This window comes from Ranitomeya imitator, chromosome 8 (assembly GCF_032444005.1).
Source record: "Ranitomeya imitator isolate aRanImi1 chromosome 8, aRanImi1.pri, whole genome shotgun sequence".
Classification (NCBI taxonomy): Eukaryota; Metazoa; Chordata; class Amphibia; order Anura; family Dendrobatidae; genus Ranitomeya; species Ranitomeya imitator.
Window position 1 is genome coordinate 14,599,933 of NC_091289.1, and position 14,033 is coordinate 14,613,965.

Genomic DNA, 14,033 nt, shown 5'->3' on the forward strand with positions numbered 1-14,033 from the left:
TAGGAACTTATCTAGATGTGTGCTGAGCGCTTTGACCCACCAAGGGCTTCACAGAAGTTTATAATGGAGAGCCGTAAAAATAAAACAAAAATTTTTTCCCACAAAAATTATTTTTTAGCCCCCAGTTTTGTATTTTCCCGAGGGTAAAAGGAGAAATTCGACCCCACAATTTGTTGTCCAATTTGTCCTGAGTGCGCTGATACCCCATATGTGGGGGGGAACCACTGTTTGGGCGCATGGGAGGGCTCGGAAGGGAAGGAGCTCCATTTGGAATGAGGACTTAGATGGAATGGTCTGCAGGTGTCACATTGCATTTGCAGAGCCCCTAATGTACCTAAACAGTAGAAACCTCCCACAAGTGACACCATTTTGGAAACTAGACACCCTAAGGAACTCATCTAGATGTGTTGTGATAGCTTTGAACCCCCAAGTGTTTCACTACAGTTTGTAACGCAGAGCCGTGAAAATTAAAAAAAAAATCTTTCCCCCCAAAATTATTTTTTAGCCCCCAGTTTTGTATTTTCCCGTGGGTAAGAGGAGAAATTCGACCCCAAAAGTTGTTGTCCAGTTTGTCCTGAGTACGCTGATACCCCGTATGTTGGGGGGAACCACCGTTTGAGCGCATGGCAGAGCTCGGAAGGGAAGGAGCGCCATTTGGAATGCAGACTTAGATGGAATGGTCTGCAGACGTCACATTGCGTTTGCAGAACCCCTAATGTACCTAAACAGTAGAAACCCCCCACAAGTGACCCCATATTGGAAACTAGACCCCCCAGGGAACTAATCTAGATGTGTTGTGAGAACTTTGAACCCCCAAGTGTTTCACTACAGTTTATAACGCAGAGCCGTGAAAATAAAAATTCTTTTTTTTCCCCACAAAAAATATGTTTTAGCCCCGAGTTTTGTATTTTCCCAAGGGTAGCAGGAGAAATTGGACCCCAAAAGTTGTTGTCCTATTTGTCCTGAGTACGCTGATACCCCATATGTTGGGGTAAACCCCTGTTTGGGCACACGGGAGAGCTCGGAAGGGAAGAAGCACTGTTTTACTTTTTCAACGCAGAATTGGCTGGAATTGAGATCGGACGCCATGTCGCGTTTGGAGAGCCCCTGATGTGCCTAAACAGTGGAAACCCCCCAATTATAACTGAAACCCTAATCCAAACACATCCCTAACCCTAATCCCAACAGTAACCCTAACCACACCTCTAACCCTGACACACCCCTAACCCTAATCCCAACCCTATTCCCAACCGTAAATGTAATCTAAACCCTAACTGTAACTTTAGCCCCAACCCAAACTGTAGCCCTAGCCCTAACCCTAGCCCTAGCCCTAACCCTAGCCCTAACTCTAACCCTAGCCCTAATGGGAAAATGGAAATAAATACATTTTTTAAATTTTTCCCTAACTACGGGGGTGATGAAGGGGGGTTTGATTTACTTTTATAGCGGGTTTTTTAGCGGATTTTTATGATTGGCAGCCGTCACACACTGAAAGACGCTTTTTATTGCAAAAAATATTTTTTGCGTTACCACATTTTGAGAGCTATAATTTTTCTATATTCTGGTCCACAGAGTCATGTGAGGTCTTGTTTTTTGCGGGACAAGTTGATGTTTTTATTGGTAACATTTTCGGGCACGTGACATTTTTTGATCGCTTTTTATTCCGATTTTTGTGAGGCAGAATGACCAAAAACCAGCTATTCATGAATTTCTTTTGGGGGAGGCGTTTATACCGTTCCGCGTTTGGTAAAATTGATGAAGCAGTTTTATTCTTCGGGTCAGTACGATTACAGCGACACCTCATTTATATCATTTTTTTATGTTTTGGCGCTTTTATACGATAAAAACTATTTTATAGAAAAAATAATTATTTTTGCATCGCTTTATTCTCAGGACTATAACTTTTTTATTTTTTTGCTGATGATGCTGTATGGCGGCTCGTTTTTTGCGGGACAAGATGACGTTTTCAGCGGTACCATGGTTAGTTATATCTGTCTTTTTGATCGCGTGTTATTCCACTTTTTGTTCGGCGGTATGATAATAAAGCGTTGTTTTTTGCCTCGTTTTTTTTTTTTTTTCTTACGGTGTTTACTGAAGGGGTTAACCCCTTAAGCCCCGAGGGTGGTTTGCACGTTAATGACCGGGCCAATTTTTACAATTCTGACCACTGTCCCTTTATGAGGTTATAACTCTGGAACGCTTCAACGGATCTTGGCGATTCTGACATTGTTTTCTCGTGACATATTGTACTTCATTTTAGTAGTAACATTTATTCGATATAACTTGCGTTTATTTGTGAAAAAAACGGAAATTTGGCGAAAATTTCGCAATTTTCCAACTTTAAATTTTTATGCCCTTAAATCACAGAGATATGTCACGCAAAATACTTAATAAGTAACATTTCCCACATGTCTCCTTTACATCAGCACAATTTTGGAACCAAAATTTTTTTTTGTTAGGGAGTTATAAGGGTTCAAAGTTGACCAGCAATTTCTCATTTTTACAACACCATTTTTTTTTAGGGACCACATCTCATTTGATGTCATTTTGAGGGGTCTATATGATAGAAAATGCCCAAGTGTGACACCATTCTAAAAACTGCACCCCTCAAGGTGCTCAAAACCACATTCAAGAAGTTTATTAACCCTTCAGGGGTTTCACAGGAATTTTTGGAATGTTTAAATAAAAATGAATATTTAACTTTTTTTCACACAATTTATTTCAGCTCCAATTTGTTTTATTTTACCAAGGGTAACAGGATAAAATGGATGCCAAACATTGTTGTACAATCTGTACTGAGTACGCTGATACCCCATATGTGGGGGTAAACCACTGTTTGGGCGCATGGCAGAGCTCGGAAGGGAAGGAGCGCCATTTGACTTTTAAATGCAAAATTGACAGGAATTGAGATGGGACACCATGTTGCGTTTGGAGAGCCACTGATGTGCCTAAACATTGAAACCCCCCACAAGTGACACCATTTTGGAAAGTAGACACCCTAAGGAACTTATCTAGATGTGTGGTGACCACTTTGACCCACCAATTGCTTCACAGAAGTTTATAATGCAGAGCCGTAAAAATAAAAAATCATATTTTTTCACAAAAATTATCTTTTCGCCCCCAATTTTTTATTTTCCCAAGAGTAAGAGAAGAAATTGAACCTCAAAAATTGTTGGCCAATTTGTCCTGAGTACGCTGATACCCCGTATATGGGTGTAAACCATTGTTTGGGCGTATGGCAGAGCTCGGAAGGGAAGGAGCGCCATTTTACTTTTCAATGCAAAATTGACTGGAATTGAGATGGGATGCCATGTTGCGTTTGGAGAGCCCCTGATGTGCCTAAACATTGAAATCCCCACAAGTGACACCATTTTGGAAAGTAGACCCCTTAAGGAACTTATCTAGAGGTGTGGTGAGCACTTTGACCCAACAAGTGCTTCACAGAAGTTTATAATGCAGAGCCGTAAAAATAAAAAATCATATTTTTTCACAAAAATCTTTTCGCCACCAATTTTTTATTTTCCCAAGGGTAAGAGAAGAAATTAGACCACAAAAGTTGTTGTGCAATTTGTCCTGAGTGCGACGATACCCCATATGTGGGGGTAAACCACTGTTTGGGCGCATGGCAGAGCTCGGAAGGAAAGGAGCGCCATTTGACTTTTCAATGCAAAATTGACTGGAATTGAGATGGGACGCCATGTTGCGTTTGGAGAGCCCCTGATGTGCCTAAACATTGGAACCCCTCACAAGTGACACCATTTTGAAAAGTAGACCCCTTAAGGAACTTATCTAGATGTGTGGTGAGCACTTTGACCCAACAAGTGCTTCACAGAAGTTTATAATGCAGAGCCGTAAAAATAAAAAATCTTATTTTTTCACAAAAATGATCTTTTCGCCCCCAATTTTTTATTTTCCCAAGGGTAAGAGAAGAAATTAGACCACAAAAGTTGTTGTGCAATTTGTCCTGAGTGCGACGATACCCCATATGTGGGGGTAAACCACTTTTTGGGTGCATAGCAGAGCTTGGAAGGGAAGGAGCGCCATTTGACTTTTCAATGCAAAATTGACTGGAATTAAGATGGGACGCCATGTTGGTTTGGAGAGCCCCTGATGTGCCTAAACATTAAAAACCCCCACAAGTGACACCATTTTGGAAACTAGACCCTCTAAGGAACTTATCTAGATGTGTTTTGAGAGCTTTGAACCCCCAAGTGTTTCACTACAGTTTATAACGCAGAGCCGTTAAAATAAATTTATTTTTTTTTCGCAAAAATTTTTTAGCCCCCAGTTTTGTATTTTCACAAGGGTAACATAATAAATTGGACCCCAAAAGTTGTTGTCCAATTTGTCCTGAGTACGCTGATACCCCATATGTGGGGGGGAACCACTGTTTGGGCGCATGGCAGAGCTCGGAAGGGAAGGAGCGCCATTTGGAATGCAGACTTAGATGGATTGGTCTGCAGGAGTCACGTTGCATTTGCAGAGCCCCTGATGTACCCAAACAGTACAAACCCCCCACAAGTGACCCCATATTAGAAACTAGACCTCCCATGGAACTTATCTAGATGTGTTGTGAGAACTTTGAACCCCTAAGTGTTTCACTACAGTTTATAACGCAGACCCGTGAAAATAAAAATTCTTTTTTTTTTCACAAAAATGATTTTTTAGCCCCCAGCTTTGTATTTTTACAAGGGTAACAGAATAAATTGGACCCCAAAAGTTGTTGTTCAATTTGTCCTGAGTACGCTGATACCCCATATGTGGGGGGGAACCACTGTTTGGGCTCATGGCAGAGCTCGGAAGGGAAGGAGCGCCATTTGGAATGCAGACTTAGATGGATTGGTCTGCAGGCGTCACGTTGCATTTGCAGAGCCCCTGATGTACCCAAACAGTAGAAACCACCCACAAGTGACCCCATATTGGAAACTAGACCTCCCATGGAACTTATCTAGATGTGTTGTGAAAACTTTGAACCCCCAAGTGTTTCACTACAGTTTACAACGCAGAGCCGTGAAAATAAAAATCCTTTTTTTTCCCACAAAAATGATTTTTAGCCCCCCAAATTTTTATTTTCCCAAGGATAACAAGAGAACTTGGACCCAAAAAGTTGTTGTCCAATTTGTCTCGAGTACGCTGATACCCCATATGTTGGGGTAAACCCCTGTTTGGGCGCACGGGAGAGCTCGGAAGTGAAGGAGCACTGTTTTACTTTTTCAATGCAGAATTGGCTGGAATTGAGATCGGATGCCATGTCGCGTTTGGAGAGCCCCTGATGTGTCTAAACAGTGGAAACCCCCCAATTATAAATGAAACCCTAATCCAAACGCACCACTAACCCTAATCCCAACTGTAACCCTAACCACACACCTAATTCTAATCCCAACCCTAATCCCAACCGTAAATGTAATCCAAACCCTAACCCTAGCCCCAACCCTAGCCCTAACCCTAACCCTAACCGGAAAATGGAAATAAATACATTTTTTTTAATTTTATTATTTTTCCCTAAGGCTAGGTTCACATTGCGTTAGGGAAATCCGTTTAGCACTAGCGGATTGCGCTAACACAATGTCTTTTTAGGTGTCGTGTTTAGTGGTCGCGTTAACGTCCCCGCTCTGGAAGATCGGGGATCGGACCTCGGGCGCGCCGCGGACGCTGCAAGCAGCGTCTGAGGCGCGCCACAAAAGAATGGCACCTTGCTAGCGCGAGCCGAAAATGGCACGCTCTAGCGATGCGCTACACCTGAAAATCACATTGCCGTCAATGGTTGTGCTAACGGACCCGTTGCACGGCGTTAATTGTGACATTTTCGCCGTGCAACGCTGTCCGTTAGCGTTAACCCATTAACGCAATGTGAACCTAGCCTAACTAAGGGGGTGATGAAGGGGGGTTTGATTTACTTTTATAGCGAGTTTTTTAGCGGATTTTTATGATTGGCAGCCGTCACACACTAAAAGACGCTTTTTATAGCAAAAAAGTTTTTGCGTCTCCACATTTTGAGACCTATAATTTTTCCATATTTTGGTCCACAGAGTCATGTGAGGTCTTGTTTTTTGCGGGACGAGTTGACGTTTTTATCGGTTACATTTTCGGACACGTGACAGTTTTTGATCGCTTTTTATTCCGATTTTTTTGTGAGGCAGAATGACCAAAAACCAGCTATTCATGAATTTCTTTTGGGGGAGGCGTTTATACCGTTCCGCGTTTGGTAAAATTGATGAAGCAGTTTTATTATTCGGGTCAGTACGATTACAGCGACACCTCATTTATATCATTTTTTTTATGTTTTGGCGCTTTTATACGATAAAAGCTATTTTATAGAAAAAATAATTATTTTGGCATCGCTTTATTCAGAGGACTATAACTTTTTTATTTTTTTGGTTATGATGCTATATGGCGGCTCGTTTTTTGCGGGACAAGATGACGTTTTCAGAGGTAACATGGTTATTTATATCCGTCTTTTTGATCGCGTGTTATTCCACTCTTTGTTCAGCGTTATGATAATAAAGCGTTGTTTTTTGGCTCGTTTTTTTTTTTTTTTCTTACGGTGTTCACTGAAGGGGTTAACTAGTGGGCCAGTTTTATAGGTCGGGTCGTTACGGACGCGGCGATACTAAATATGTGTACTTTTATTGTTTTTTTGTTTTTTTTTTATGTAAAGAAATGTATTTATGGGAATAGTATTTTTTTTTTTCTGCTTTATTTAGGAATTTTTTTTTTATTTTTTTTTTTTACAAGTGTGGAAATTTTTTTTTTTACTTTTTCACTTTGTCCTAGGGGGGGACATCACAGATCACCGATCTGACAGTGTGCACAGCACTCTATCAGATCGGTGATCTGACATACAGCCGGGCAGGATTAGAGCTGCAGCTGCAGCCTGATCCTGACCCGGAAGTGCTCCCTGCAGGACCCGGATGCAGCCCGGCGGCCATTTTGGATCCGGGGACTGCAGGGAGAAGACGCTCGGTACACGGTGAGCACATCACCGTGTACCGATCGTCTCAGGGAAGCCCGCAGGGAGCCCCCTCCCTGCGTGATGCTTCCCTGCACCGCCGGCACACCGCGATCATCTTTGATCGCGGTGTGCCGGGGGTTAATGTGCCGGGAGCGGTCCGTGACCGCTCCTGGCACATAGTGCCGGATGTCAGCTGCGATAGGCAGCTGACACCCGGCCGCGATCGGCCGCGCTCCCCCCGTGAGCGCGGCCGATCGCATATGACGTACTATCCCGTCCATGGGAATTAAGTCCCAGGTCACCTGGACGGGATAGTACGTCATATGGGATTAAGGGGTTAACTAGTGGGCCAGTTTTATAGGTCGGGCCGTTACGGACGCGGCGATACTAAATATGTGTACTTTTATTGTTTTTTTTTTATTATTTAGATAAAGAAATGTATTTATGGGAATAATATTTTTATTTTTTTTTTCATTATTTTGGAATATTTTTTTTTATTTTTTTTTACACATTTGAAATTTTTTTTTTTTACTTTTTTACTTTGTCCCAGGGGGGGACATCACAGATCAGTGATCTGACAGTTTGCACAGCACTCTGTCAGATCACTGATCTGATAGGAGTGCAGGCTGCTTCACAGTGCCTGCTCTGAGCAGGCTCTGTGAAGCCACCTCCCTCCCTGCAGGACCCGGATCCGCGGCCATCTTGGATCCGGGGCTGGAGGGAGCAGGGAGGGAGGTGAGACCCTCGCAGCAACGCGATCACATCGCGTTGCTGCGGGGGGCTCAGGGAAGCCCGCAGGGAGCCCCCTCCCTGCGCGGTGCTTCCCTGTACCGCCGGCACATCACGATCATCTTTGATCGCGGTGTGCCGGGGGTTAATGTGCCGGGGGCGGTCCGTGACCGCTCCTGGCACATAGTGCCGGATGTCAGCTGCGATAAACAGCTGACACCCGGCCGCGATCGGCGGCGCTCCCCCCGTGAGCGCTGCCGATCGCATATGACGTACTATTGCGTCCTTGGGAAGTAAAGCCCACCCCACATGGACGCAATAGTACGTCTAATGGCAGAAAGGGGTTAATGGAGCTGTATAATTTAGCTTCGTATCCAAACGCTAGAATGATTAACCCCTTTCTGACCTCGGACGGGATAGTACGTCTGAGGTCAGAACCCCCGCTATGATGTGGGCTCCAACGGTGAGCCCGCATCAAAGCCGGGACATGTCAGCTGTTTTGACATGTGCCTGCAATAGCGGCAGGTGAAATCGTGATTCACCTGCCGCTATTAACTAGTTAAATGCCGCTGACAGCGACATTTCACCGGCGCTTCCGGCCATTGGGCCGGAAATGAGCGCATCGCCGACCCCTGTCACATGATCGGAGGTCAGCGATGCGTCTGCATAGTAACCATAGGAGGTCCTTGAGACCTCTGTGGTTGCTGATGCCGGATTGCTATGAGCACCACCCTGTGGTCGGCGCTCATAGCAATGCAGGAATTCAGCTACATAGGAGCGATCTGATCTCGCTGCTATGTAGCAGGGCCAATCCAGTTGTGCCAAAAGTAAAAAAAAAAAAAAAAAAAGTTAAAATGTGAAAAAAAAAAAAAATATGAAAATTTAAATCACCCCCCTTTCACCCCATTCAAAAAAAAAAAAATAAAAAAAAAAAAAATCAAAACTGCACATTAGTATCGCCTCGTTCAGAATCGCCCGATCAATAAAAAAAAAATAAAAAAGGATTAACCTGATCACTAAACGGCGTAGCGGGAAAAAAATTTGAAACGCCAGAATTACATTTTTTTGATTGCCACTACATTGCATTAAAATGTAATAACGGTCGATCAAAAGAACATATCTGCATAAAAGTGGTATCAATAAAAACAGTTTGGAAAGCAAAAAATAAGCCCTCACCAACCCCAGATCACGAAAAATGGAGACGCTACGGATATCGGAAAATGGCTTTTTTTTTTTAAGCAAAGTTTGGAATTTTTTTTTCACCACTTAGATAAAAGAGAACCTATACATGTTTGGTGTCTATGAACTCGTAATGACCTGGAGAATCATAATGGCAAGTCAGTTTTAGCATTTAGTGAATCTAGTAAAAAAACCAAACAAAAAACAAGTGTGGGAGTGCACTTTTTTTGTAATTTCACCGCACTTGGAATTTTTCCCCCCGTTTTCTAGTACACAACATGGTAAAACCAATGAGGTCGTTCAAAAGTACAACTCGTTTCGCAAAAAAAAAAAAAAGCCCTCACATGGCCATATTGACGGAAAAATAAAAAAGTTATGGCTCTGGGAAGGAGGGGAACGAAAAACGAACACAGAAAAACGGAAAATCCCAAGGTCATGAAGGGGTTAATATCATCTGATCGGCCAGAGCTTCTCTATTGCTGACCTATACGTAGAAGGATAGGAGTGAAGTGCCTCGCAGGACCATGGTCTGTGGCCACTGGCTGAGAGCCCTGGGAACGGCCTCATACCGGCCACAATCTGCGGCGTCTTTTGATTAGCAAGTGCACCAGACCAGAATGACCATGTACAAGAGCGTTTACTGTGTTAAGGAAAGTTGCAAAAGTGTACAGAAAAGGAGCTCCAACCCAGCACACAGCATTATGACTTACGAGTGAAGACCATGGACGCCTCCCTCCACCTGTGCAGACATGGTTCTCTTCTCAAACTTCAACTCACCAGAATACATCATCGCCCTAAAGCAAAGCAGAAGTGGTCAATTTACATGACACCCTACTAGTGATGAGGATAAAGGTGTTATCTGAGCATGCTCTTATCCTAATAAGCATTTTTTTTTTTTTTTTTTTGAGCATGCCGAAAATACTCTTGAGTTGCCACCACTGCATGTTCGACAGCCACAACACAGGCAGGGATTGCCTAACAAACAGCCACGGGGACTCGAGCATTTTTTCCTAGCACGGCAAAAATACTTGGTTAAAACACAAGCATGCTCAGATAACACCTTATCCAAGCACGCTCACTCATCACTGCGCTCGACACAATGCGTCCCTGTGTTCTCCAGGCTGTTACATCATTTGCACATGGAGATTACATGAAATAGATTTTACTCAGACACGAAAAAAAAAAAGTTATATTCCCAAAATTTGAGCCACGTGCTGTGGACAAAGGTTGCAGCTGATATTCAGAGTTACGATGACTTTAAATCCTGCAGCATATTAAGCCTAAGTCATGCAAATTACAAATGCTTGTAAAAATCAAGCAGTTTTTGAAACGGCAGAAATTCAGTGACCGATGGTTCCAGTGTCCACATACCCTTAATATTTAGCGCTATGGCAGATTCCCGCCCCTCATTAACCACTTACAGAAGATGCTAGTCTCAGATGCCCATGCAGGTCTGCAGAGGAGCAGATTAGTGGGTGCAGTTCCGTCAGGTTTCCTATAAGCGTACGTGCACGACATTTTTCAGGTGGGTCTTGGAGCAAAACATATTCCTTTCTATGTAACAACCACTTGCTGTACATATGTTCCAGTCTTTTCAGCATCTTAGGATTTCAGGTTTCCAAAGATGCCAAGTTTTCAGCTATGAAGATGCTCTTTCCTTTATAATACTGGTCATTGGTAGGGCACATGAGACGCTGAACATCTCGAGTGGTTTGCCATAATTTATGCTTAAATTACTAGCCATTTCTTCATGGCTGACCGATGTTCCCAATAAAAAGACGCATAAAAACACTCAAAAATACCACTGGTGGTCAAAAAGTGCCCATGAAACAAAAGCTAACAAAAAAAACAAAACACCAGCATTTCCTAAAGTCTCCCCCTTTACAATCTGTGCAGGTTTGCCCACTTACAGAGATGTCGTGTGCTCGTACCCTCGGATGTATCGTAAGTCCAGGACGTCATACGCAGCCGATCACTGACCTGACAAGCGTTAAGCTCTTGGCTCCTATATCCTGGCAGGAGTGCTGGATTCCAGCAATCAAATATGGGATAAACTTGTGAATGGATCCTTTGTCCTGTACAGCGCCAGATACACCTTGGGCCACCTTAATCTTATCCGCCTCACTGAAATAAAAAGCATCTGTGAGATCCAGGACCCTATAATGCAGTCACAAAGATTGGACACAAAAGTCACCTGAAATATCTCTTCTGGCTGCTCACGTTCTTATCCATGGCGTCCAGAGAGCCCATACCGCGGTATTTCTTTAGCCGTATACCGTCCGAGAAGAAATATTCACCCGGTGCTTCTGTAGTTGCGGCCAAGAGTGACCCCATCATCACTGCAAATGGATAGAAACATAAGCAGATTATCGTCCTGGAAATGCACCAACATCATCAACTCCCAACATGCCCATTATGGACGGAGCGTAATCCTGTGCCCGTCACCACCCACTGCCGATGTCAGCTGACAAGTATCGTGTGCCAAGAATAGCGACAACTGCTGAGAGCACAAGTCTGGATTACAAGTGGTTGTCAGGTCTTTACCTTTCTTGGCCGGAAATAAGATGGGAGCAAAGTTTCTTGGCTGATAAGTGGCCTGTCCTACAGGCTGTACCCAATAAGGGACCTGTCCTACAGGCTGTACCCGATAAGTGGCCTGTCCTACAGGCTGTACCCGATAAGGGACCTGTCCTACAGGCTGTACCCAATATGTGACCGGTCCTACAGGCTGTACCCGATAAGTGGCCTGTCCTACAGGCTGTACCCAGATAAGGGACCTGTCCTACAGGCTGTACCCGATAAGGGACCTGTCCTACAGGCTGTACCCAATATGTGACCGGTCCTACAGGCTGTACCCGATAAGTGGCCTGTCCTACAGGCTGTACCCGATAAGTGGCCTGTCCTACAGGCTGTACCCGATAAGTGGCCTGTCCTACAGGCTGTACCCGGATAAGGGACCTGTCCTACAGGCTGTACCCAATATGTGACCGGTCCTACAGGCTGTACCCGATAAGTGGCCTGTCCTACAGGCTGTACTCGATAAGTGGCCTGTCCTACAGGCTGTACCCGATAAGTGGCCTGTCCTACAGGCTGTACCCGGATAAGTGACCTGTCCTACAGGCTGTACCCGGATAAGTGGCCTGTCCTACAGGCTGTACCCGATAAGTGGCCTGTCCTACAGGCTGTACCCGATAAGTGACCTGTCCTACAGGCTGTACCCGGATAAGTGACCTGTCCTACAGGCTGTACCCGGATAAGTGACCTGTCCTACAGGCTGTACCCGATAAGTGACCTGTCCTACAGGCTGTACCCGGATAAGGGACCTGTCCTACAGGCTGTACCCGATAAGTGGCCTGTCCTACAGGCTGTACCCAATAAGTGACCGGTCCTACAGGCTGTACCCGATAAGTGGCCTGTCCTACAGGCTGTACCCGATAAGTGACCGGTCCTACAGGCTGTACCCGATAAGTGGCCTGTCCTACAGGCTGTACCCGATAAGATTTGCCCAGAAATTAAGGCCGACAGTAGAAAAACAAATCAGTTTCAATTGTAAGAGAGTTTAAGGAGTTATCAAATATTATAGAAACTTGGCTGCTTTCTGGACTAAACGGCAGCTCCTATCCAGGTGAATGGAATGAAGCTGCCGTCCCATACACAGGCCTCGGTTGGGGGGGGGAGGGGGTGCAGTTTCTGAAAGAAAGCAGCTACGTTTTTCCAATCCTGGACAGCGCTTCAATGCACATATTCATAAGGGGGTAATGTTTGCCAGCAGGTATTTTGTACAAAGACTTACTGATCCCAATAAAGTGCCATGTAGACGACCATTTACCTGTCGACGCCCCAAGGGCCAGAGCCTTTGCAATGTGCCCGACCGTCTGAATCCCACCGTCTGCAATGACAGGCACCCCGAATCTTCTGGCATATTCAGACACTTTGTACACGGCTGTGGCCTGAGGTCTCCCACACGCCAGAACTGCAGGAACAACACAAAATGGATGAGCAGGAGAATAGGAAAGGATTCTTTACAATTACAGCAGTGACTTATCCAAGCGGTAGTCTGACTGCCATTGGGGTGGGGGGGGGGGAATACTCTGAGGCCGAGGGGTTTTACCTGTGGCTTCAAAATAAGAAATGGTCAATGGAGTAATGGTGCCTATACCAAGCCACAGCACCCCCAACCACAGAGCATCCCTGTTCTTAAAAGGGAGTCTCAACCCAAATGAGCAGTAAAAACTCAGCACATCGCCTTATAGGACAAGTCCCCTCCATAAATATCACAGACAGGCTAACTAGGCTGCTCGGCGCCTCTTTGGTGAGGACAAGAGGCTGCGGGCACCGTTCCCCCACTAGTTCTGTAGGTCACTAACAGCACTGGCTCCAGGCAAGTCCACGCCAGCAATCACCAGTAGGGGAGCTGGGAACATGCTACACTAGTGGGTGGGACGGTGCACGTAGTCTCATGGCCACACCCAGGGTGCATCGGCATATTGATTTGCATATATGGTTACATTTTTGTATAGCTGCCTGATCTGCAGACCCTGGTATAAAGGTGGGATTTTTAAGAGGACTTTATCCGCCACAAGGCTGTGGGCTTAGCTTATACCGACAGCTTAGTCTGACAGACTCCCTTTAAAGGAGTATTCTCATCTCATAGAGATGGCATATCGCTAGCACCTGCCACCACTATGGTTGATGGGAGTCAAATATGATAAAACAATTTCCTCTACCCCAGTCCGGCAGCCACTTAGCTGGGCGAGCAGAGACCTCATAGGGGCCGAGAAATCGCAAGAGGCGCTCTGGTCCAGATGCTCCAGAATACCAAAGTGGGTCCCGGACCATGGCAGCGGTCTAAGTGCTGGCTGACGAAGTGGAAACGCTCCTGTTTGGCAGGAATCTTGTTTCCCGGTGAGATTTTTGCAGTCTTTTGATTGAATGGTGCCCAGTTCCTAGTGATGAAGTGGCTCCTGATGGAATCCACTGTAAAGAAGTGACATGTATTCTTTTTTTACTCCCCAAGACAGTTTTCAAAATCTGAAGCGGGAAAGGAGACGGCAAAAAAGTACAGGAGACGAAAAAAAAAAAAAAAAAAAAAGGACAGGACACGACCAGTAAAGTGGTTTTGCAATAGGAATGAATATGCCGAGTCTCAGTGTGTTTTTTTTTTTTTAAAGCA

General features: G+C 44.8%; 1 protein-coding gene across 2 annotated transcripts in view; it reads right to left on the bottom strand.

The window, feature by feature from the left end:
- IMPDH2 (inosine monophosphate dehydrogenase 2) overlaps positions 1 to 14,033 on the bottom strand; it is a 33,441-nt gene that overhangs the window by 4,176 nt on the left and 15,232 nt on the right. For both annotated transcript variants that reach the window (XM_069736357.1, XM_069736356.1), the window contains 4 exons: positions 12,690 to 12,833; positions 11,055 to 11,199; positions 10,841 to 10,984; positions 9,571 to 9,654 (listed from right to left, as the gene is read on the bottom strand). In XM_069736357.1, coding sequence (XP_069592458.1) covers positions 9,571 to 9,654; positions 10,841 to 10,984; positions 11,055 to 11,199; positions 12,690 to 12,833 — 517 coding nt within the window. The remainder of the gene's footprint in view (positions 1 to 9,570; positions 9,655 to 10,840; positions 10,985 to 11,054; positions 11,200 to 12,689; positions 12,834 to 14,033) is intronic.